Source organism: Recurvomyces mirabilis (assembly GCF_035927965.1).
Source record: "Recurvomyces mirabilis strain CCFEE 5264 chromosome Unknown scaffold_6, whole genome shotgun sequence".
In the NCBI taxonomy this organism is placed as follows: Eukaryota; Fungi; Ascomycota; class Dothideomycetes; order Mycosphaerellales; family Teratosphaeriaceae; genus Recurvomyces; species Recurvomyces mirabilis.
In genome coordinates, this window is record NW_027041940.1 from 527374 (window position 1) to 545283 (window position 17910).

At 53.2% G+C, this 17910-nt stretch overlaps 6 protein-coding genes across 6 annotated transcripts; 4 read left to right on the forward strand and 2 right to left on the reverse strand.

Annotated features, from left to right (window-relative positions):
- Window positions 1-899: 899 nt before the first annotated feature.
- On the reverse strand, window positions 900-3810 carry LTS14_002990 (uncharacterized protein; the record flags this gene model as incomplete). Its single annotated transcript, XM_064835695.1, has 3 exons — window positions 900-3529; window positions 3581-3644; window positions 3706-3810. The coding sequence occupies 3 exons, from the start codon at window positions 3808-3810 to the stop codon at window positions 900-902; spliced, it is 2799 nt and encodes a 932-aa protein (XP_064696745.1).
- Window positions 3811-4555: 745 nt separating this feature from the next.
- NAG2 (N-acetyl-glucosamine-6-phosphate deacetylase) lies at window positions 4556-5881 on the forward strand (the record flags this gene model as incomplete). The annotated part of the gene is made up of 2 exons (XM_064835696.1): window positions 4556-4662; window positions 4690-5881. 2 exons carry the CDS (start codon window positions 4556-4558, stop codon window positions 5879-5881), a joined length of 1299 nt encoding a protein of 432 aa, XP_064696746.1.
- Window positions 5882-6203: 322 nt separating this feature from the next.
- Window positions 6204-8350, forward strand: LTS14_002992 (uncharacterized protein; the record flags this gene model as incomplete). The annotated part of the gene is made up of 2 exons (XM_064835697.1): window positions 6204-8122; window positions 8176-8350. The coding sequence occupies 2 exons, from the start codon at window positions 6204-6206 to the stop codon at window positions 8348-8350; spliced, it is 2094 nt and encodes a 697-aa protein (XP_064696747.1).
- A 321-nt stretch (window positions 8351-8671) lies between these two features.
- Window positions 8672-9595, forward strand: LTS14_002993 (uncharacterized protein; the record flags this gene model as incomplete). The annotated part of the gene is made up of 2 exons (XM_064835698.1): window positions 8672-8757; window positions 9133-9595. 2 exons carry the CDS (start codon window positions 8672-8674, stop codon window positions 9593-9595), a joined length of 549 nt encoding a protein of 182 aa, XP_064696748.1.
- A 185-nt stretch (window positions 9596-9780) lies between these two features.
- Window positions 9781-12030, reverse strand: LTS14_002994 (uncharacterized protein; the record flags this gene model as incomplete). The annotated part of the gene is made up of 1 exon (XM_064835699.1): window positions 9781-12030. One exon carries the CDS (start codon window positions 12028-12030, stop codon window positions 9781-9783), a length of 2250 nt encoding a protein of 749 aa, XP_064696749.1.
- Window positions 12031-12235: 205 nt separating this feature from the next.
- Window positions 12236-14522, forward strand: LTS14_002995 (uncharacterized protein; the record flags this gene model as incomplete). Its single annotated transcript, XM_064835700.1, has 2 exons — window positions 12236-12580; window positions 12633-14522. 2 exons carry the CDS (start codon window positions 12236-12238, stop codon window positions 14520-14522), a joined length of 2235 nt encoding a protein of 744 aa, XP_064696750.1.
- Window positions 14523-17910: the final 3388 nt, after the last annotated feature.

The window sequence follows — 17910 nt, forward strand, 5'->3', positions numbered from 1 at the left end:
CTCCAGGCCAGTAGTGCCCGCGCAATCCCTCATGCAACTTTGATCGAAATGACAGGATTCAGAAGCTCCTGCAGCCTGTTGGTCGGCGCTGGGTCTTCGAGGGAGTCGGCGACGAGCATGCACGGAGGAGGCGCATTCGATGAGAGCTATTGAGGGGTGTCGTTTCGGGTCACGGGACCTGCATTGTTAGCCAAGCGTCAACCGGCCTGTCATAGCTCGACGGCGACGATGTTTAGTCCAGTCACTGCTTTGCGTGCGCTTAAGTGCTCGATGTCAATTCTGGCAGATCGATAGAAGTCGTTGCTATCGCGAAGTCGCAGTAGTGCCTCGGTGCTGACCGACAGGGTAGCTGCCAGGACGGCTCCACGCCTTTCCGAGGAGCGTACCGCCCCCGACCTCATCTGGTTGGCTCGGGAGTAGGAGGATCGAGCGGTCCGACGGCTTGGCGCATACGTCTCAACACGTGAGCCCAGAGTTCTGTGGCAGATCTTATTGTCGAGACTTTGGTCTTTTATCATATTCGGCGCTTTCAGCAATGCGTGAACGAACTACGCGCGCAAGGAGCATTACGCTTGACACCTCCGCTACTCGCTGTTTCGCCGCATGCGCCGGAGGACGTCCCCGTCTTGGCACCGAATCTTCAATTTTTCGAGCAGAAACTGCCTCTACAGCCTCTACAGCCTCTACAGCGCGCCACGCATGTTTGACCAACAATCTGAGCGCTCTGGGATATCTTTCAGACTATGCTCCACCTACTAGATAGATCCTATGTATCATACAAGTGCGCACACGGGCGTGAGTGGGGGCGCTTTCATTATTGTCTTACCAAAAAAGTCTCCATCACGTGACAGGATATACCTAAATATAACGACAGGCACCACTGGCTCTCAGCCACACTCTCATGATGGCGGCACCATTGTCCAAGTTGCTGCATCGCAGCTGACCTCCTCGAAATTGTGCAGAACACTGAAACCCAAAGCAGAAAGTCCATCGAAGTCACCATCACCATCCATGTAATCCAAGATGCACGCGTTGCAGCCTTGCTTCCTGATCTGACGCATGCCAAGTAGGATCAGACCTTGCAGGAGAGTCGAGTACTCGCCTACGGAGGGACTGATGACAGGAGACGAGATGCCACCAGCGAGCTCGCCAATGTCTTTCATACCAGGCACAAATTCCGCCAGCTGCGAGTGCATGTTGTACAGTACAACAGTGCCAACGAGAGCGCCATCTTCCGGCCGCCTAGCTCGGATAATACCACAAGCGGACGGGTCTGCCAAGGCCATCTTATACACCTCAGCCAGACCTTGGCGATTGTTTGTCTTGATATGGTCGAGCACCGGGCTTGCATGACCCCAGCCGTACACCAGATCGAAGTCGACCCCTGCGCTCTGCAGGCTTTTCGCCATACCAGGAGGCGGCTGCCAAGTAGCCAGGTTACGCGCGACCATGCTGCAGACTGCACGAGATAATGCAGTGTTCCAGCCCAGATTAGCGAACCACGAGCGAAGTCGCTTACGCTCGCCACCATGATCTGTGGGTATGCCTAGGTATATACTCGGCAGGCGCGAGCCAAGCTGGAAGCGCTTGATGCCTTCTCGCTGTAGTAATGTACGAATAGCGCGATTGTGCAGCGAGTGTCCAATTGATAGCTTGCGGCGGCCCGGGTCGACGAACACAGCACCAATAATGCCGGTACCTGTTGCTTTGAAGAAGTAAGTCGTGCAGAAGCCATATAAAGCTTGCGTGCTACTGTTCCGCACAACGAAATGTGCTTCGAGGATCTCAGGATGCCGCAAGAGGAAAGAGTTGGATGATGCACTCGAAAGCTCGGAGTGCAATCCAGGGGTATTGCCTTCGACCACAACCTTGAGCAGGACGTCAAGCGAATTCGAGTCGCGCTCTTCGTTGAAAGCTTCGACAAGCCAGTGCTGCTTCGACTGCGACAGCTTCTGGCTCTGGCTGATGGTTCCGGGTAAAGCACCGGCGGGAGCTAGCTCACCATAGAGCACTTTGACCAGTGAATTGAGCGCTGTCTCAGTGAAATCATAGGTGCAGATATATGTTCCGATACTTTGGTCCATGGCGAAGTCGTAAGGTGAGCTCACGGCCACGATCACAATCGGCTTCTCTCGTTTGTCGCCTCCAGATGTGTACTGCATGTTGCAGATCATCGATACATGCTTTGTGAACCCGCTCTGATACAGATTGCGATTCGCATCTGCAGTGACAAGCACGATAGCACCGGCACGATTGATGAGGTTTTCGTGTTGCGGACGCACACCATTAGCTGTATAAGAGGTGTGTAGAACGCGGCCACTCCTTTGACGAGCCAATGAGCGACCGAGCTCTCGGAATACTCTCTCGCCGCTCATGACGGAAGCACTTCTTTCCCAGATCGCAGGTTCTGGCGAGCCATTCGTGGCATGCTCTGAAAGTGCTCGTGAGGCCGCCGAAGCTACTAATGGCTTTACGAGTGGCGTCAATAGCAGAAGCTCGTCTTCTGGCTCCATCGTATTTGCGAGTGGCAGTATGCGGCCTTTATCTCTTACCACAGTGATCGAAGAGTTGTAGGCCCTGGTAGACAAGACAGTATGAGCAGGTTGTAGCTTCGATAGCAGATTGATGCCGGGAGGGTTGAGTGCCTTCTCCCAAGTCGTGCACTTCGCTTTCATGTTTAGTACCCGCTTCAGAGAGGTTCGCAAACGCTCTTTGGTGATCATCGCATTCTCGATGCCAAGCTTGAACCCCTCGAGAGCTTCTTGCTGATGCACGAAAGAGCGGCAGAGAAGCACAATGTCACAGCCTGCATTAATCGCCATGACTGTGCCGCCGCCGACGCCAATATTATGGCTAAGCGCTTCCATCTCTAGACAGTCGGAGATGACCACGCCATTGAAGTGCAAATCGTTCCGAAGCAGATCGTTGACTACCTGCTCGGACAGGCAGGCGTGCATAACATTCAGCCCAGCACTGTTCATGGCACAGCCTCCGACCATCATGGCATCTAAGCCTTCTTTGATGGCGTTACGGAACGGCACCAAAGCGTTCAGGCTCAATGACTCCAGGCTTTCCGTGATCGTAGGAACATCCAGCGCTGAGCCGAGGAACTCAAGACTGCCGTACGAGGGGAAGTGCTTGCCCATCGTGGCAAGACCAGCGTCCTTGTACCCCTTCATGAATGCCACGCCGTACGATGAAACTTCTTGCGGGTCGTCGCCAGTAGTACGCACACCCAGAGGCTGATTTCGTACATTAGTCAAGACATCGAGACACGGTCCCATCATCAAGTTGATGCCACAGGCTGCGATTTCCTCGGCAGTGGCTTTCGCGACTTCGTAGGCTAGCTCACGCGATCCTGTTGCTGCCATACCCATGGCTGAGGGATATTGACGAATGTAAATCTCGTCGAAGAGGCTGTTGACGCCGCCATTCTCTTGATCTAGGCCTATGGCCAGTGGCACGACATGGCCGGCATCGTAGGCACATTTCTGCAGCTCAAGTACTAACTGCGTCGTCTGTTCGGCGGCTGCGCGCGGTCAGCTCGTGGAAACACGGAGTTGCGACTTATGAAGCATACATTTGAGGTTCTTTGCTGTCAGCAGAATCGAGCCCAGATGATGTTCCTGTATCAGCTTGCGAATCTGTGGGCCATCATTTGTCAACGAACCGCCTATAGCAGCTGCATGGCAACCTCAACCATACCTGAGGCGTGACTGTGGTTCCCTCAAAGCCCATCATGAACAGCTGACCAAGCAGCCGATCTGTATCGCCCCATGATGGGTCTAGCTCATCTACGTGACTTCCCATCTTGGACGGTCTCCACCAGCTGTAAGAGTTGTAGTCGAGATAGCTCACACGTGGTCAGCCTGACGATCCGTACCGCTCCTAGGTGGCGCGTTTGCGGTCGCTGACGATCATTGCGATGCTACGCTACCACCTCGTGCTCCACTCATGTCGGTATGATAAATCCGCGCCCTGCTGATACCACCAGGCTTGGACCTGCCACCTTGAGCTTTCTGCAGCAAAGTCACTGTGTAGATATGTTACTCCTAAAGCTCGTCTCTTCGTGTCTCGCGGATGAGGTGATGTGCCATCCGGCTCACCTCGGTTCTCATCGGCCCGCGCCAAGACATTCGCTCGAGTTGCCTCTCCACTTCGACATGCCATTCGTTCTGTAACGTTGCATGTCAGCTTGAGAGCTCCATCATCATCGTTGACACCAGCTCGACGGGCGTGATCCATCCATTGGCCGACAAGGCTTAGGGGCTGCTATCTTTTCGTCAAGGTGACTCTGATTAGATAACATGCTTCATCAGAGTCCGAGGACGGCACGGCTAGCAAGGTAACTGCAACACGGAAATCTTATGAATTTGGGTTAGGAAAAGTATACGCTCCGTTCACATCTCCCTGCAATCATTCCGTACAATGTGAGCTACTCCCCATAACGCGTGGCCGGTCTCGCAAGTCGACCAGTCTCGGGTTGTTGCGGTTCTTCTGCGGACTTCAGGCGATCTCCCATAGCTGGGCCACAACCCAAGTCCACGCCATCAACATGCCCATGGCAATTTCACCCGAGCGGCCTCGGACTGGCATCACTCGACTCACTGGTGGTCGTCTTGTGCGAGGCAATAAGCTGGTTGAAGACGACTTATGGATATCGTCTGTCACAGGCCGCATTCTTCGTAGCCAGGAAGTGTTCTACGAACATCATGCTGTTCCGGATGAGATAGTGGACCTCAAAGGCAAGATCTTGTGCCCTGGCTTCATCGATGTGCAATTCAATGGCGCATTTGGTTTCGACTTCTCTACCGTGCCGGAGGAAATAGGCGAATACCAAAAAGGTCTGAAGCGGCTTAACAAGCACTTAATAAGAACCGGCGTGACCAGCTACCTGCCAACACTACCTAGCCAGCAAGCTGAAGTCTATCACAAGGTCCTGAGATATCTAGGCCCTAGTGGCGATGCCAGAAATGCCTTGGAAGGCTCAGAATCACTGGGTGCTCATTGCGAAGGACCGTTCATTTCGCCGAGCAAGAATGGAATCCATAGTCCGCAAGTCCTGCAAGAGGCACCAAATGGCTTCGCGGACATGGAGACAATCTACGGCCTGGAGAACCTATCACATGCTGGGGGCTACCCGCATGGACAGATACATTCACCCATCAGCATGATTACAGCTGCGCCCGAGGTAGCTGGTATCACCGCCTGCATACCTGAGGTCGTCAAGCGAGGCATACGTTTCGCCATCGGCCACACAGAGGCAACGTATGAAGAGGCAAGCGACGCAATACAGCAAGGTGCGAATATGATCACGCATCTGTTCAACGCAATGCGGCCACTCCACCACCGCAATCCTGGAATCTTCGGCGTTCTGGGAAAAGCGGAGGGCACAGATAGGCCATATTATGGCATTATCAGCGATGGTATCCATCTGCACCCGACCACTGTCAAGATCGCGTGGAACGCGCATCCCGATGGCTTTATCTTGGTGACAGATGCTATGAAGACGGTTGGCCTACCAGACGGCGTATACGACTGGACGAACGGCGATCGATGGGTCAAGAAAGGTCCACTTCTGACACGAGAGGGCTCAGACACTCTCGCGGGCAGCTCAGCGACCCTCATAGAATGCGTCAACAACTTCTGGACTTGGTCACACGCCTCGATACCGGAGGTGATTCGAAGTGTCACAGAGACACCAGCAGAAATGCTTGGGCTGAGAGGAGCCAAGGGGAGCCTGGATGCCGACACAGATGCGGATCTGCTGGTACTCGATCCTGTTGAAGAAGCTGATGGTAAGAGAAGCTTCAAGATCGAGAAGGTCTGGAAGTTTGGGACTTTGGTACACGATGCCGGTGACCAGAATTTTGGATTGTAGTAAACAGCCGGACGAGAATTGTCTTGCACTTTCATAGACAGCGTAGGCGCTTCTGGTGTTCTGGGGCTCGAAACTCTTCCGCAGTATATGATACTTGCCATTACGAGTTCTACAAAGATCGCTGTTTTGACCTTGATGTATACGCTTACTAGTGTGGCGCATCTATGTAACCACCGATATCTGGCATGTGAGTGTGATGTCAGAGCGGGATCTCGCAAAACAATCCATGCTCGTCATGTTCAACATACACATCATCTCTCGAGTCCAGTAACTATCTCTATCATAATACGCGATGAAGCGGTAGCACCGGACGATACTCACCATGCGAGCTGCTTTTCTTCTGGGACGTACATGCTGGAGGTGCAGCGGCGAAAGTGTGCGGCCACAGATCCTGCGGCATGTCCAGTACAGCATTAGGAGTGGACGTGGCGCCAAGAGCTTCTCGTCGATACACCACGCAAAACAATCTTTCCAAAGACCGCCTGCGCCAGTCAAAGGAGGGACGGCGTTACTAGCACTCCTCAGTCCAGCAGCTTTCGTCTCGATCGCGGACGATGACGAGAGCAAAGGGGCCAACAATGGCAAGACGCATGAAGAGCAAATGCTTGAGATCTCACGGCAAGAACTAGAGGAGGCACGAATACCCGAGCGGATTCAGCACTCGGCGAGATGGAGGAGAGGGTTATGGAAGTTCGTGGACGAGTGGATCGTCGAGCCATTTGCGACGGGCGTGCGCTTCCTCCATCTGGTCATCATCTTCGTTCCAGTCATCATCACGGTCCCTGTGATATGGCTGGGCGAGAAACAAGCCGACAGGGATAATGAGAGGAGTGGAACGCTATGGTGGTATAGCTTTCTGGTCGCATCCATGGAGAGAGCAGGCGCAGCATTCATCAAGCTTGGGCAGTGGGCGGCAAGCAGGACGGACATCTTCCCAAACGAAATGTGCTCTATCATGGGTGCACTCCATTCAAATGCACCAGCACATTCGCTAAAAGTAACCAAAGCCACAATCGAAAAGGCATTTGGGCGCAAGTTCGAGGACATCTTCGACGAGTTTAATGAAAAGCCACTCGGCGTGGGAGCCATTGCACAGGTATACAAGGCGAAGCTGAAGCCGGACCTCACTCTACTGGACGACGATACCGATAAGACGCCTCAAACCTTACGTGCGAAGGCTTTGAAGACTGTTGACCCCATACTGAAGAGCACACCACAAAGAGTTCCGTCAAGTTATGTTGCGATCAAAGTGCTGCATCCGAAGATTGAACGTATCGTACGGCGAGATTTGAAGATCATGGGCTTTTTCGCGAATGTCATCAATGCCATACCGACCATGGAGTGGCTCAGCTTTCCAGATGAGGTCCAGCAATTTGGCGAGATGATGCGCTTGCAGCTCGACCTTCGCATCGAGTCAGCCAATCTTACCATCTTCCGCCGCAACTTCCGTAATCGTACTACGGCATGGTTTCCGTACCCATATACTCAGTACACGACACGGCAAGTCTTAGTAGAAGAATTCGCCACCGGCATCCCGCTTGAACACTTCTTGCAGAACGGTGGCGGCAGCTTCCAGAAGGAGATCGCAGATGAGGGCCTTGATGCTTTCCTGCACATGCTCCTGATCGACAACTTCATCCATGCGGATCTCCACCCAGGCAACATCATGGTGCGATTCTACAAGCCAGCGACTGTCGATATGGGCGCCAATCTGTCGAGTCTAACAGGCAGGAAGAAAGCCGATCCGAACAAGAGTCCAGATGTCACAGAAGAGGTGCTGGCACGACTGCGACCACATCGACATGCAAAGACAGAGTGGGAGAAAACACTATCCGAAATTGATAGAGAAGGCTACCGACCTCAGCTCATTTTCATCGATACCGGCCTGGTCACTGAACTCAACGAGACGAACAGAAAGAACTTTCTGGACTTGTTCAAAGCCATTGCTGACTTTGACGGCTACAAAGCTGGCCATCTCATGGCCGAGAGGTGCCGACAGCCGGAAGCAGTGCTTGATCGTGAGGTCTTCGCGCTCAGGATGCAGCATCTAGTACTCAGCGTCAAGAGTCAGACATTCTCGCTTGGCAACATCAAGATAGGAGACATTTTGAATGAGGTATTGAGTATGGTGCGGGGACACCATGTCAGGCTTGAGGGCGATTATGTGAATGTCGTGCTGTCGATTCTGCTGCTGGAAGGCATTGGCAGAAGCTTAGACCCTGAGCTAGACCTATTCTCTGGGTGAGTAATGTCTGACTTCGAGATCGATATGCAGAGCGGCTAACATCAAATAGTGCTCTCCCTATCCTGCGACAGCTCGGCGCACAAGCTGGAGGATCTCTTATCAGGTCCGGCGACCTGTCAATGGCCAAGGTCTGGGTTGGCCTGGAGGCTCGAAAGTTCTTGCGGGCAAGCATCGAAAGCGTAGAAATGTGTGTGAAGTATGATCAGCTGTCTCCAAATATATAACGTTATCACCACCAATCAACAGTAATAACGAATGAAAAAACATGAACAAGCCGGTAGAGCCAGCACAGTATTTCTCCCTGCTTCCTGATTGATACGCGAGAGGCATACGATGCTAACACTAAGAGGTTCAGTGATGCTGTACCACAGCTCCTGCGTCAACTGGATCGTTCCTTCTTCAATCTCAAGACGACCCTGGGTTTAAGCTTTTGCGTGGTTCGAAGTCTTTCTCACTCAGACGTGCTACTCATTGCCACTTCTTGGTACTCCACTTGCCACCGCCATACCATCCGACAGCGTTCCTCGTTGCTCGATCACTTCATCATGGCTCTACCTCAGGACCCAAATGTCATAGCGCCGGACGGCGACGTGACGCTGACATGTGGTGGACAACTTGTAGACGGCATTCCGTAAGCGGTAATCAGCATATGGAAAACTCGATGACTGACTTGGGAAGCATAATCATGCTCCGCGTCGACTCAACCATCATGAGCTATGCCTCGGAAGTTTTCAAAGCGCTTCTCTCGCCCCGTTTCAAGGAAGGAAGTGCCCTTGCCGCCAACGCCTCCGTTGAGGTACCCCCTGCCGGAGAATAATGGTCGAATTATGCGCTATATTTGCATGATTTTCCATCACCGTCCTAACGCACTGCCAACGACGATGAGCGTTTCGGACATTGTCGTTCTCGCACAATTATGCGATAAGTATCGTTGCACGACCGCGGTCCGCATGCACGTCGGTCCGGTCATCGAGCCTCAACTTGATCGTGCTATGCATGATGACAGACTGCTCCTGCGGGAAGCAGCCATCCTGCTGCGACACGACCGTACGGTCAAATCGCTCAGCTGCAAGCTCGTCTTCAGGTCTACTGCAACCAGTCCTCTCTCACCCGATTTGGCCGACTTCGCCGCAGAGATCAGGCAGCGGATCGTGGTATACATTGAAAGCCAGATCGATCACCAACTCGCTCATCCCGAATGCACGGCACTGCCGCGCTGCATCTCATTAATGCTGTCACGCATGAAGCACGTCGACTTGTTCCCCATGACCAAGAACGCCAAACCCATTTCGCAGCTCTGCACGATCATGACCAACACCAGCTACACTGATCCCACAGAAACCGCCTTCAACCAGGAGCCAGGCTGCAGGAAGCATAACCTGCACTCCCTTCGACATCTCCAGGGTCAGTTTGCCAAGGAGGCAAATGCCATTCGTGCGTCGATACTGAATATGAATGCAACAACTTGAGCTGCTGGCCGGACGGACTGCCGAAGATTCCGCGGACTAGATTTGCTTATCTCTATGGCGGAAGCCCTAATCCGACTGGTCAAGACAGGAGAATAGGACAATCTAACGTGGTACAAGGGGTGTTCGACTGATGAACGCTGTCGGGCATGTACTATGGCAAAGCTTCACCTGCAAAATACAAGATCTCACATCCCAAAATCTGCCGGTGAATCTGCAAACGTATGCCTGCCCGGTTCCTCCCCCTTCCTCATCACATTCCTAGGCCCACCCCTATTCCTGAACCCCTTGAGAGCCTCAGGCAAGTATCCAGCCCTGTCCTCTTCGTCCCTAACCCTCCTCGGTCCCGTCCTCTCCTTGCCCTCGCCGAGCCTAAATTGCATCCTCCCATTCTCAAATCGCTTAATCTGACCTTCCCTCAGCCTACCCGCCCTCTCAAGCTTGATCACCGACCTTTCCACACTCTTCGTACTCCCACCTATAAAATTTTTCAGCTGCGACCGGCGAGAATGCCAATGGCCGTAATCCTCCCTCGGTACGAGCCCGCGGTTCATACACGTATCGACAGCTCCAACCACCGCTCGGAAGAAGTCTAGTATTTCCGTCTTGGCTTTGAGGTCTATCTCCCGACTTTGACCTCCGCTTGCTGGACCGTAAGTCAGTCGGCTCCGCAAATTATGGATCAATGGATCAAGCCGATCGATGGCCGCCACGACTTTTGGGCCACTGTCCGAATTCAGAGCGAGCGAGAGGTACTTCTTCAATGTGACCACGTCTGGATCTGCCAATGCTTTCTCCATCGCATCTACGATCTTTGTCGCGTTCTCCAGGACATGCATGTTCTTCGAGTCACGTACGCAGGCGTCCATGGCAAGTCGGAAGGTCAAGTTCATCGGCCTTGATATTCCGGCCTTGGGTAGGTCGTGTAGTACCACTTCTGCAGCATGTCCAGAACTTCGGTTTGTCATCAAGAATCGCAGGTAGGCGTGGAAGTTATGAAGGTCGGGTTGTAGGCCATAGATGTCGGACGTGAGCAGTTTCCAATACGCGGACGCAGCCTTTGGTACACGCATCTGCGAGCAAGCGTCAAGAAGCACGCTGAGTGTGTCATTTCCTGGTTTGGTGTAGGGTAGAAGCACTGGCTGTTTGGGCTTGCTCGGGTCCTTGGGCAATGGTTTGACTGTCTTGTAGGCCTTTGCGTCTGGTCTGTCGGTGGGATCTTTGGCATGCTCATGCGTAGAAGACTCTACCGACACGATTGGCGCGTCTACGTCGTTCGTCTCAGCAGTGACTGCGTCTTGAGGGACCTCGATTTGCGGCACGTGTCCAATATGACGTTCTGCCGAATCGATTGGGTCGATTTGTCGTTCTATCTCCATTGTCTGTTGCACCAAGTTCAAGACATCGTCATGATCGTTGATCCTCCCACTGAGAAGTAATAGCCTAGCCATGGCACACACGAGCTCCTCATCAACCTTGATCTGCCCACTTCGCCATTTCTGTACTACATCCATCCACACTTTCCTGCCTGCGTTGACAGAACTGCCGGCTTGCGCTATTCGCTCAGCGTGACGATCCTCGGTCTTGAGACTCAGGACTTCATATCTCAAAGCGTTGAATATGATGGAATACGTAATGTGGTCCGCTGCACCACCACCAACTTCTGGCAATTTCGACGCGATAGCCCATAACGCATCCATATCTCGACCGAACGCACAAACCTTCAAGACAGCATTCGTATGAATGATACTCGGCTTGACGCGACTCGTGGGACTACTCATGGACTGGTATATGCTGACAGCTCGGCTGACATGCTCTTCTGGCACTTTCTCCTTCTTGTCCTTGCCTTGCAATCCGACCAGTCCTCGTAGCAGTAAGGTGTACGTGTGACCGTCTGGAAACTGCGCTCGCTTCTTCATCTCATTGTAGACCTTCAAGCCGTCCTGAATCCTGCCTTGCTTCATGTTCCAGTCCACCATGTGATTCCAGCTCACCACGCATTGCATGTCCTTGCTCGCCGTCCGACACAGCTCCATTGCCTTCTCGGGCTCATTGCAACGCAAGGTGTAGTGCACATGCTCGGCAAGCTTGGCTGGATCCTTAAGCCATTCCAATTCTTTGCGGATGTGGCGGCTGGATGTCACGGCGATTCGTTTCTCTGCAATCGCGGCTTCTTCATCGTTGTTGCGGGTGTCGAAGCGGCGGACTATTGACTTTGGCTGGCTACTTTGCTCTTGTCTCTCGAGATGCCGTCGCTGTGCAGCATTGAGATATGCTTCGCCACCACCCTCAGAAGGAATGGTGGACTGGGTCGCTGTGGAAGCCTTTCGCGTAGTCAAGTGTGGCGTAAGGATGAGAGGGCGAGGGCGTCCAGCAACAGCAACTTCACCCGCAATGGCTCTGATGGCGCGTAGAGTACACGCATTGCATTCGAACATTGCTGTTCAATGCCAATAAACTATTCCCATCATCTCCTTTGAAGAATGCCCCAAAAGTCGCGCGCCACGGGATGGCCCGCTGCGGCGATAAATCTTGAAATCGCCGGTTGCCAGGCGGTTGTGTACTGAGTAAATAGTCGCCCGCGAACAGCTTCAGATTATCGAACCGCAACCTCGAAGACCAAGCCCCAGCGAAAAAGACACAATGGACTCTTCAAAGCCCACCACATCACTGTTCGACGTATTCTTGCGGCTGCGACCTTCTTCTGCCGTCGACAAGGAGCGATTCCTGGATGTTGAGCAGCCCGAAAGCACCACGACCGGGTCACAAGCACCAACTCATATCACGATCCATCCACCAGTGAACGACAATCGGAAACGAGCAGTCGAGAAGTTCGCCTTCACAAGTGTGTTCGAAGAGCATGTCGGGCAGCGCGAGATCTTCGAAAGCACTGGCATAGTACCGATCGTAGAAGGCGTCCTGGGTGGACAAGGACGGGAAGGACGTGATGGCTTAGTAGCGACACTTGGTGTGACTGGGAGTGGAAAGGTAATGACTTTTCGAGACACTGGTGGAGCTAGAAGCTGACACTATTACGCAGAGCCATACCATCCTCGGCTCCAAGTCCCAGCGAGGCATCACCCAACTCACCCTCAATGTCCTCTTCCAACACACGGCACCCTACCTCGTGGACGCCGAGACCCGACCTACGATCTTCCAATCTCTATGCTCATCCGACGTCTCCGAAGCCCAGATCCTGTCTGCAGCCGCTTACCTCGACTCCATTTATTCTCCCGGTGAAGCAGGCAGACTGAGCAGAGCCACCACACCAGCAATGGTACGCGAGTCCACACTCTACACACTTCCGGGCTCATATCCCACCACCATCAACACCAACATGAACGGAGACTCAACGTCCTCCGGCACTGCGCGCTCAACGCCAGCAGTGTACGAAAGACTCTACCCTTCGCTTGCGAAGAACCAGAGTCGTCTACCACATTCTCCTTCCAAACCTAATGTCATAACGAGAAGTATCGCGAAGCTTACATCTTCTTTTCAGCAGGATGTTTCGTTCATGTCTATGCAGGCGTCGAGGAGGTATATGCCAAGAATTTCGGCTCTGTCACAATTCCCTGCCGTTGACGACATCGGGATTGAGGTGGACAATAGTGCTGAGTATGCTATCGTCATCAGCATGTACGAGGTGTATAATGACCGCATCTTCGACTTACTTACTGCATCTGCTACTGCGAAAGCACCACAGAAGAGACGCGCGCTCTTGTTCAAAAGCACGGAGCTCTCACCCGACCGCAAAGTCGTCGCAGGCCTTCGAAAGGTGATCTGCGCAAACCTCGAGGAGGCTCTCCTGGTATTGGAGACTGGTCTTACCGAGCGTCGCGTCGCAGGGACAGGCTCGAACACGGCCTCAAGTCGAAGCCACGGCTTCTTCTGCCTCGATGTCAAGAAGCGTCGTCGCTCTTCAAGCCACGTGGCAGTGCCTGGTCCCTGGAGCAACAGCACTCTGACCATCGTTGATCTAGCTGGATCTGAACGAGCACGTACAGCGAAGACAGCTGGTGCCACGTTGGCCGAAGCTGGCAAGATCAATGAGAGTCTGATGTATTTGGGGCAGTGCATGCAAATGCAATCTGATAATGCTCGCAACTCGACCCTCCCTGGAGCTGTGGAGCGCATGGTGCCTTTCCGGCAATGCAAACTTACTGAGCTGTTGTTCAGTAACAGCCTCAGTACTCACCACGGAGCAATCCATAAGGCGCCGCAGAAGTCGATCATGATTGTTACTGCGGATCCGCTTGGCGACTTCAACGCCACGAGTCAGATTCTGCGGTACTCCGCTCTGGCACGTGAAGTAACTGTTCCACGAATCCCATCTGTGACGGCCACGATCTTGGCTGCGTCTGCAGCTGCGCATAACAAGCCCGCCAATGGCCGCAATTCGCCTTCGGCACTACAAGAAGATCTGGATGCTGCCCTCGCCGAGATCAGCCGCCTGAGGCAGGAGCTAGAGGTTACCCAGGTCCTGCTAGAGGAAGAGACTCAGCGCCGCATCGAAGCGGAATCAAGCTGGCAAGTAGCCGAGAGCAGGATCGAGGACGTGGAGGCTGAGATCCGCGAGGAGGTCTTTGCAGAAATGGAGGATAGGCTGGAGATGGAGAAGCGGAGATGGCGTGCCGCGCGACATGTCGAGATGGATGCGCAGGATGAGCATCTTGATCGGAAGCTGGATCTCTTGTCTCAGCAGATGGGTGCAGAGGTGTATGAGGATGGGATGGTGGGAAAGGAGAATCTTGGGACTGTGGCCGAGGAGAGATTTGTCGAGCTCGAGGATGAGAATACAGTTTTGAAGGAGAAGCTGGCTAATGCTGAGAGGGAGAAGGAGGTCATGCGTAGTCCGAGCAAGAAGATGAGAGTACTGAAGCCTAGTCGGAAGTGGCAGGGAAGTGCTGGTGTGAGTTTGGACGATTTGTAGATACCCTTGGCATATTATGTTGGCGATTGATCGGGTACTCTTTTCGTACATGTATACCCGAGATATTCTCTCGCTCCTAGAACACGACTCTTCTTTGGGATCTTTGCGTGGTTCGACATGACTACGTCGCAAGACTTCAGGCTGAACAGGCAGATGGAGGAGGGCCCACCAGAACTAGAAGACGATGACCGAGATGAGCCGGCAAAGAGGAAGAGGAAACTAGTTGGACAATTTTCCACGGCACTTGCGCGGGTCCTAGGTATCAAAGGCAACGCATACAGAACTCTTCTCCAAGCCAGGACGTGCGTACGAAGCCTCCTGCGGCACGCTAAGCAGTCCAAAGCCGCCGACCAGGGTGGGAATGGCATCTACTGGGGAATCCTGCGTTTCCAAGTGAGTACCCGATCCCACAGTAGAGGCCAAAGCCATAGCCAAAGCAGTCGTGACAGCCAATGCATAGCCAGGATTCTACTAACCGTCGTGCAGCCCTGTCGAGCAGCGTCGAAAGGCTAGGTTGCCTTCGTCGTCGATGTCGAAGTGGTCAAGAACCGATGATGAGTATCTTCGACGAAGCTCATGGCTCCACCGAACATTCCAGTGTACACATTCGCCAGGATATCGACGTCGAAGCTAGCCAAGCCATCCCGATCTCGTCGATCACAAAGCAGGCGGAATGCAGAGGTTATGTGGGCGTACGACAACGACCATCTGGGAAGCCAAGTCTTGGTGATCGTGCGGTAGTATCTCACAGGGCTCGGTGTTGCTTGATCCGCCGTCTGGGCCAGGAAAGGGGAATATGACCTTTCGGATCGAGGTCTGTTCTTGTGACTGATCGAGCCGATGGGAGAGGCCCTCGATCTGATCGGCAATGTCTGTGCGCTGGGGTGGGCCGTATATTTCTAGCAGGACAGCAGTGCCACTAACGCTGCTGCAATATTGAGTCCAGAACACATAGCCAGCTCTCCCACTTCTCTTCTCCGCGGTGAATCATCACCCTCGTAATTCATCTGCTCTTGTGCTCTCAAATAACACTTCTCCACCTTGACCTACTGACTGCCGCTACCACACTTCACCATCACAATGCAGATTCCAGAGATTCTATCTCGTGGCAAACACTCCATCACCGCTGCAAATCTCTCCCCCTTGGACGTAAAGAAGTCAAGGTACCAAAGTCAGCTTCTGGCACCGCGCCAGCGCCAGGGAAACAAATTCCAGTCGCTCCTTCCATTCTCTCTCGGTCTTGATCTCGACCGTCGACCTCACGATAGAAAAACATCCACCCTAAACTCGGTCGCCGTTCATCGTCCCGCAAAGTCATCGACTGACGAACCCTAGCAAATCCGACGTCACTTTCAGAGACCCGAGCGAAGGCTTCAACTCGCTCGTGCGCACGATTCTCCATATCCTCAAATCTTTTGACATCTGACGGGACCGCCACACCGTACTCGCATCAGTCGACCGGCGGGAGACAGACGACCTCATTGGCTGAAGAATCATCTTCTGCGAAAATTTCCTCTTGGCACCGAGTACTGACATTGCAGCCGAGTCTGCAGCTCATGCTGAACCCCTCGACCTCAGCACCTTCATCTTCCTAGGATGTAGATTCGAACGTCGCTGGTGAGCTCTCCAGCACCCAGCAAGCACGCTCACGAAGGAGGCCAACTTCATCGGCACTAATAAGTTAGTCATTGTACTGACCATATCTTTGAGCCAGTTCCACAATGTCGTCTACAAGGTCCTTGGTTGGGATGACAGTCCCTGGATCCTCCTGCTCTAGGATGTTGCATGCAGTTTGGCGCAGGTCAGCGCGCCAGCCATTGTGGGTGGAGCTGGTCTGGTCCTGAGTGGCTTCTCCATCCTCGATATCCCATCATCACTGTCATCACTGCTAATCTCTATGATCTCACTGGTATTTCTCTCAAAGCGCATTCTTTTCGCTACCCAGGAGGTGGTCCTATTTGACTCCAGGGATGGCCGCGTCTTCTTCTGACTGCTGCTCTGGCCACTTGACCTTGGCCAGGCCAATTGTTTGCCAGTGATCAAATAATAGATCTTCGTGAACGCGTCGAAGCGAAGGTTGCATCCGAACGCCTTATTTGGGCCCGCTGCAACGACCAGAGAACCCAGGATCGTCGAGATTGCGAAGTTCAATGCATAAAATCTGCAATCTGAGCCGTTGGATTGGAGAGGACAGGGAGAAAGTGTCGGCGCCTGCCACTGGACCTGCTGCCATCCAAGCCCTGGGCGAAGGGACGCGATTTCGGCTAGTAACGGGGCCAATTCCAGTCCTAGTGAATGATGTGTTGCCGAGTGCTCGCTTGCGTTGTTAATGGAGTTCGGAATGTATGAATCGTGGAGGCCGATTGTGCCGACGGTGGACTCTCGATTGGCTTTCATGTATAGATGCTCCCAGTGACTCCCTTTGAGATTGAGGATGAGGCTCAAGGTGTGCACACCACATGGTGCTCTCGACGCTGGATACAATTGCCATTCCTCTTGATCTGGTGCTGGCGAACACGCGGTCATACTGGCTCTTTTCAGAATTCCAACAACGTCAGTCCTTGTCTGGAACTGGTCGCTACCCAGGAACAATCTCACATCCGACGGTGCAACGATATACCCTTTGCTCTGGATAGCTGGATGACGATTCTCCACGTCGACCAAGAGGTCGAGGAGATCATCATAGCCTAACCTTCGCGAAGCTTTGATGGCGGATAGATGTCCAATACTCCGTTGAGGTCTAAAGGTCGTACACCCTCCTGCCAGTAGGTGTCCGGTATGGGATGAGCCGTGGACATCGGCAGCGGCAAGATTGCGGTCCCGTATCTGGTCGTCTGCGACACAGTCTCGTGATCGGCCGCCCTGTTTAGAGTGCTGCTCGAAGAGTAGTATAAGAGCGAGCATGGGGATTGCGAAGGGATTGCCACGTGCCGCATCGACTGTCTACAACTGCTGCCAGTTGTAGACCTCAGTCGTCTGTCGCCACCTCCTGGTGGCTCCTATTGCATCTGTCCCTACATCTTCGTTCGTCTGAAGATGCCATGGTCGGGTTATAGCTCATGCGGCGAATGGTGAAAAGCAAAGCTTTCGGCCGATATCGTTGTACCGAGGGCGAGGAGAGTGGTGAACACCATACAACGTAGGAAAGGACGCCAGAAGCGACACACGAACAGGGCACTCGGAACAGCCAATGCATAGTCCTGATCTGAACAGGTATCGTATAGTGCTATTGAACAGCCTCAAAATGTGAGGTGCCTTTGCCTTTGACTTCGACTTACCAGGAGGACTGGCGTAGTGGCTAAATGTGATGTGTTGTAGTGCTCAGTAGCAGCTTAGCATGTGGAATCCTCGCGACGATTTCTCGATGGCTGCTTGCACATGGCTCCAC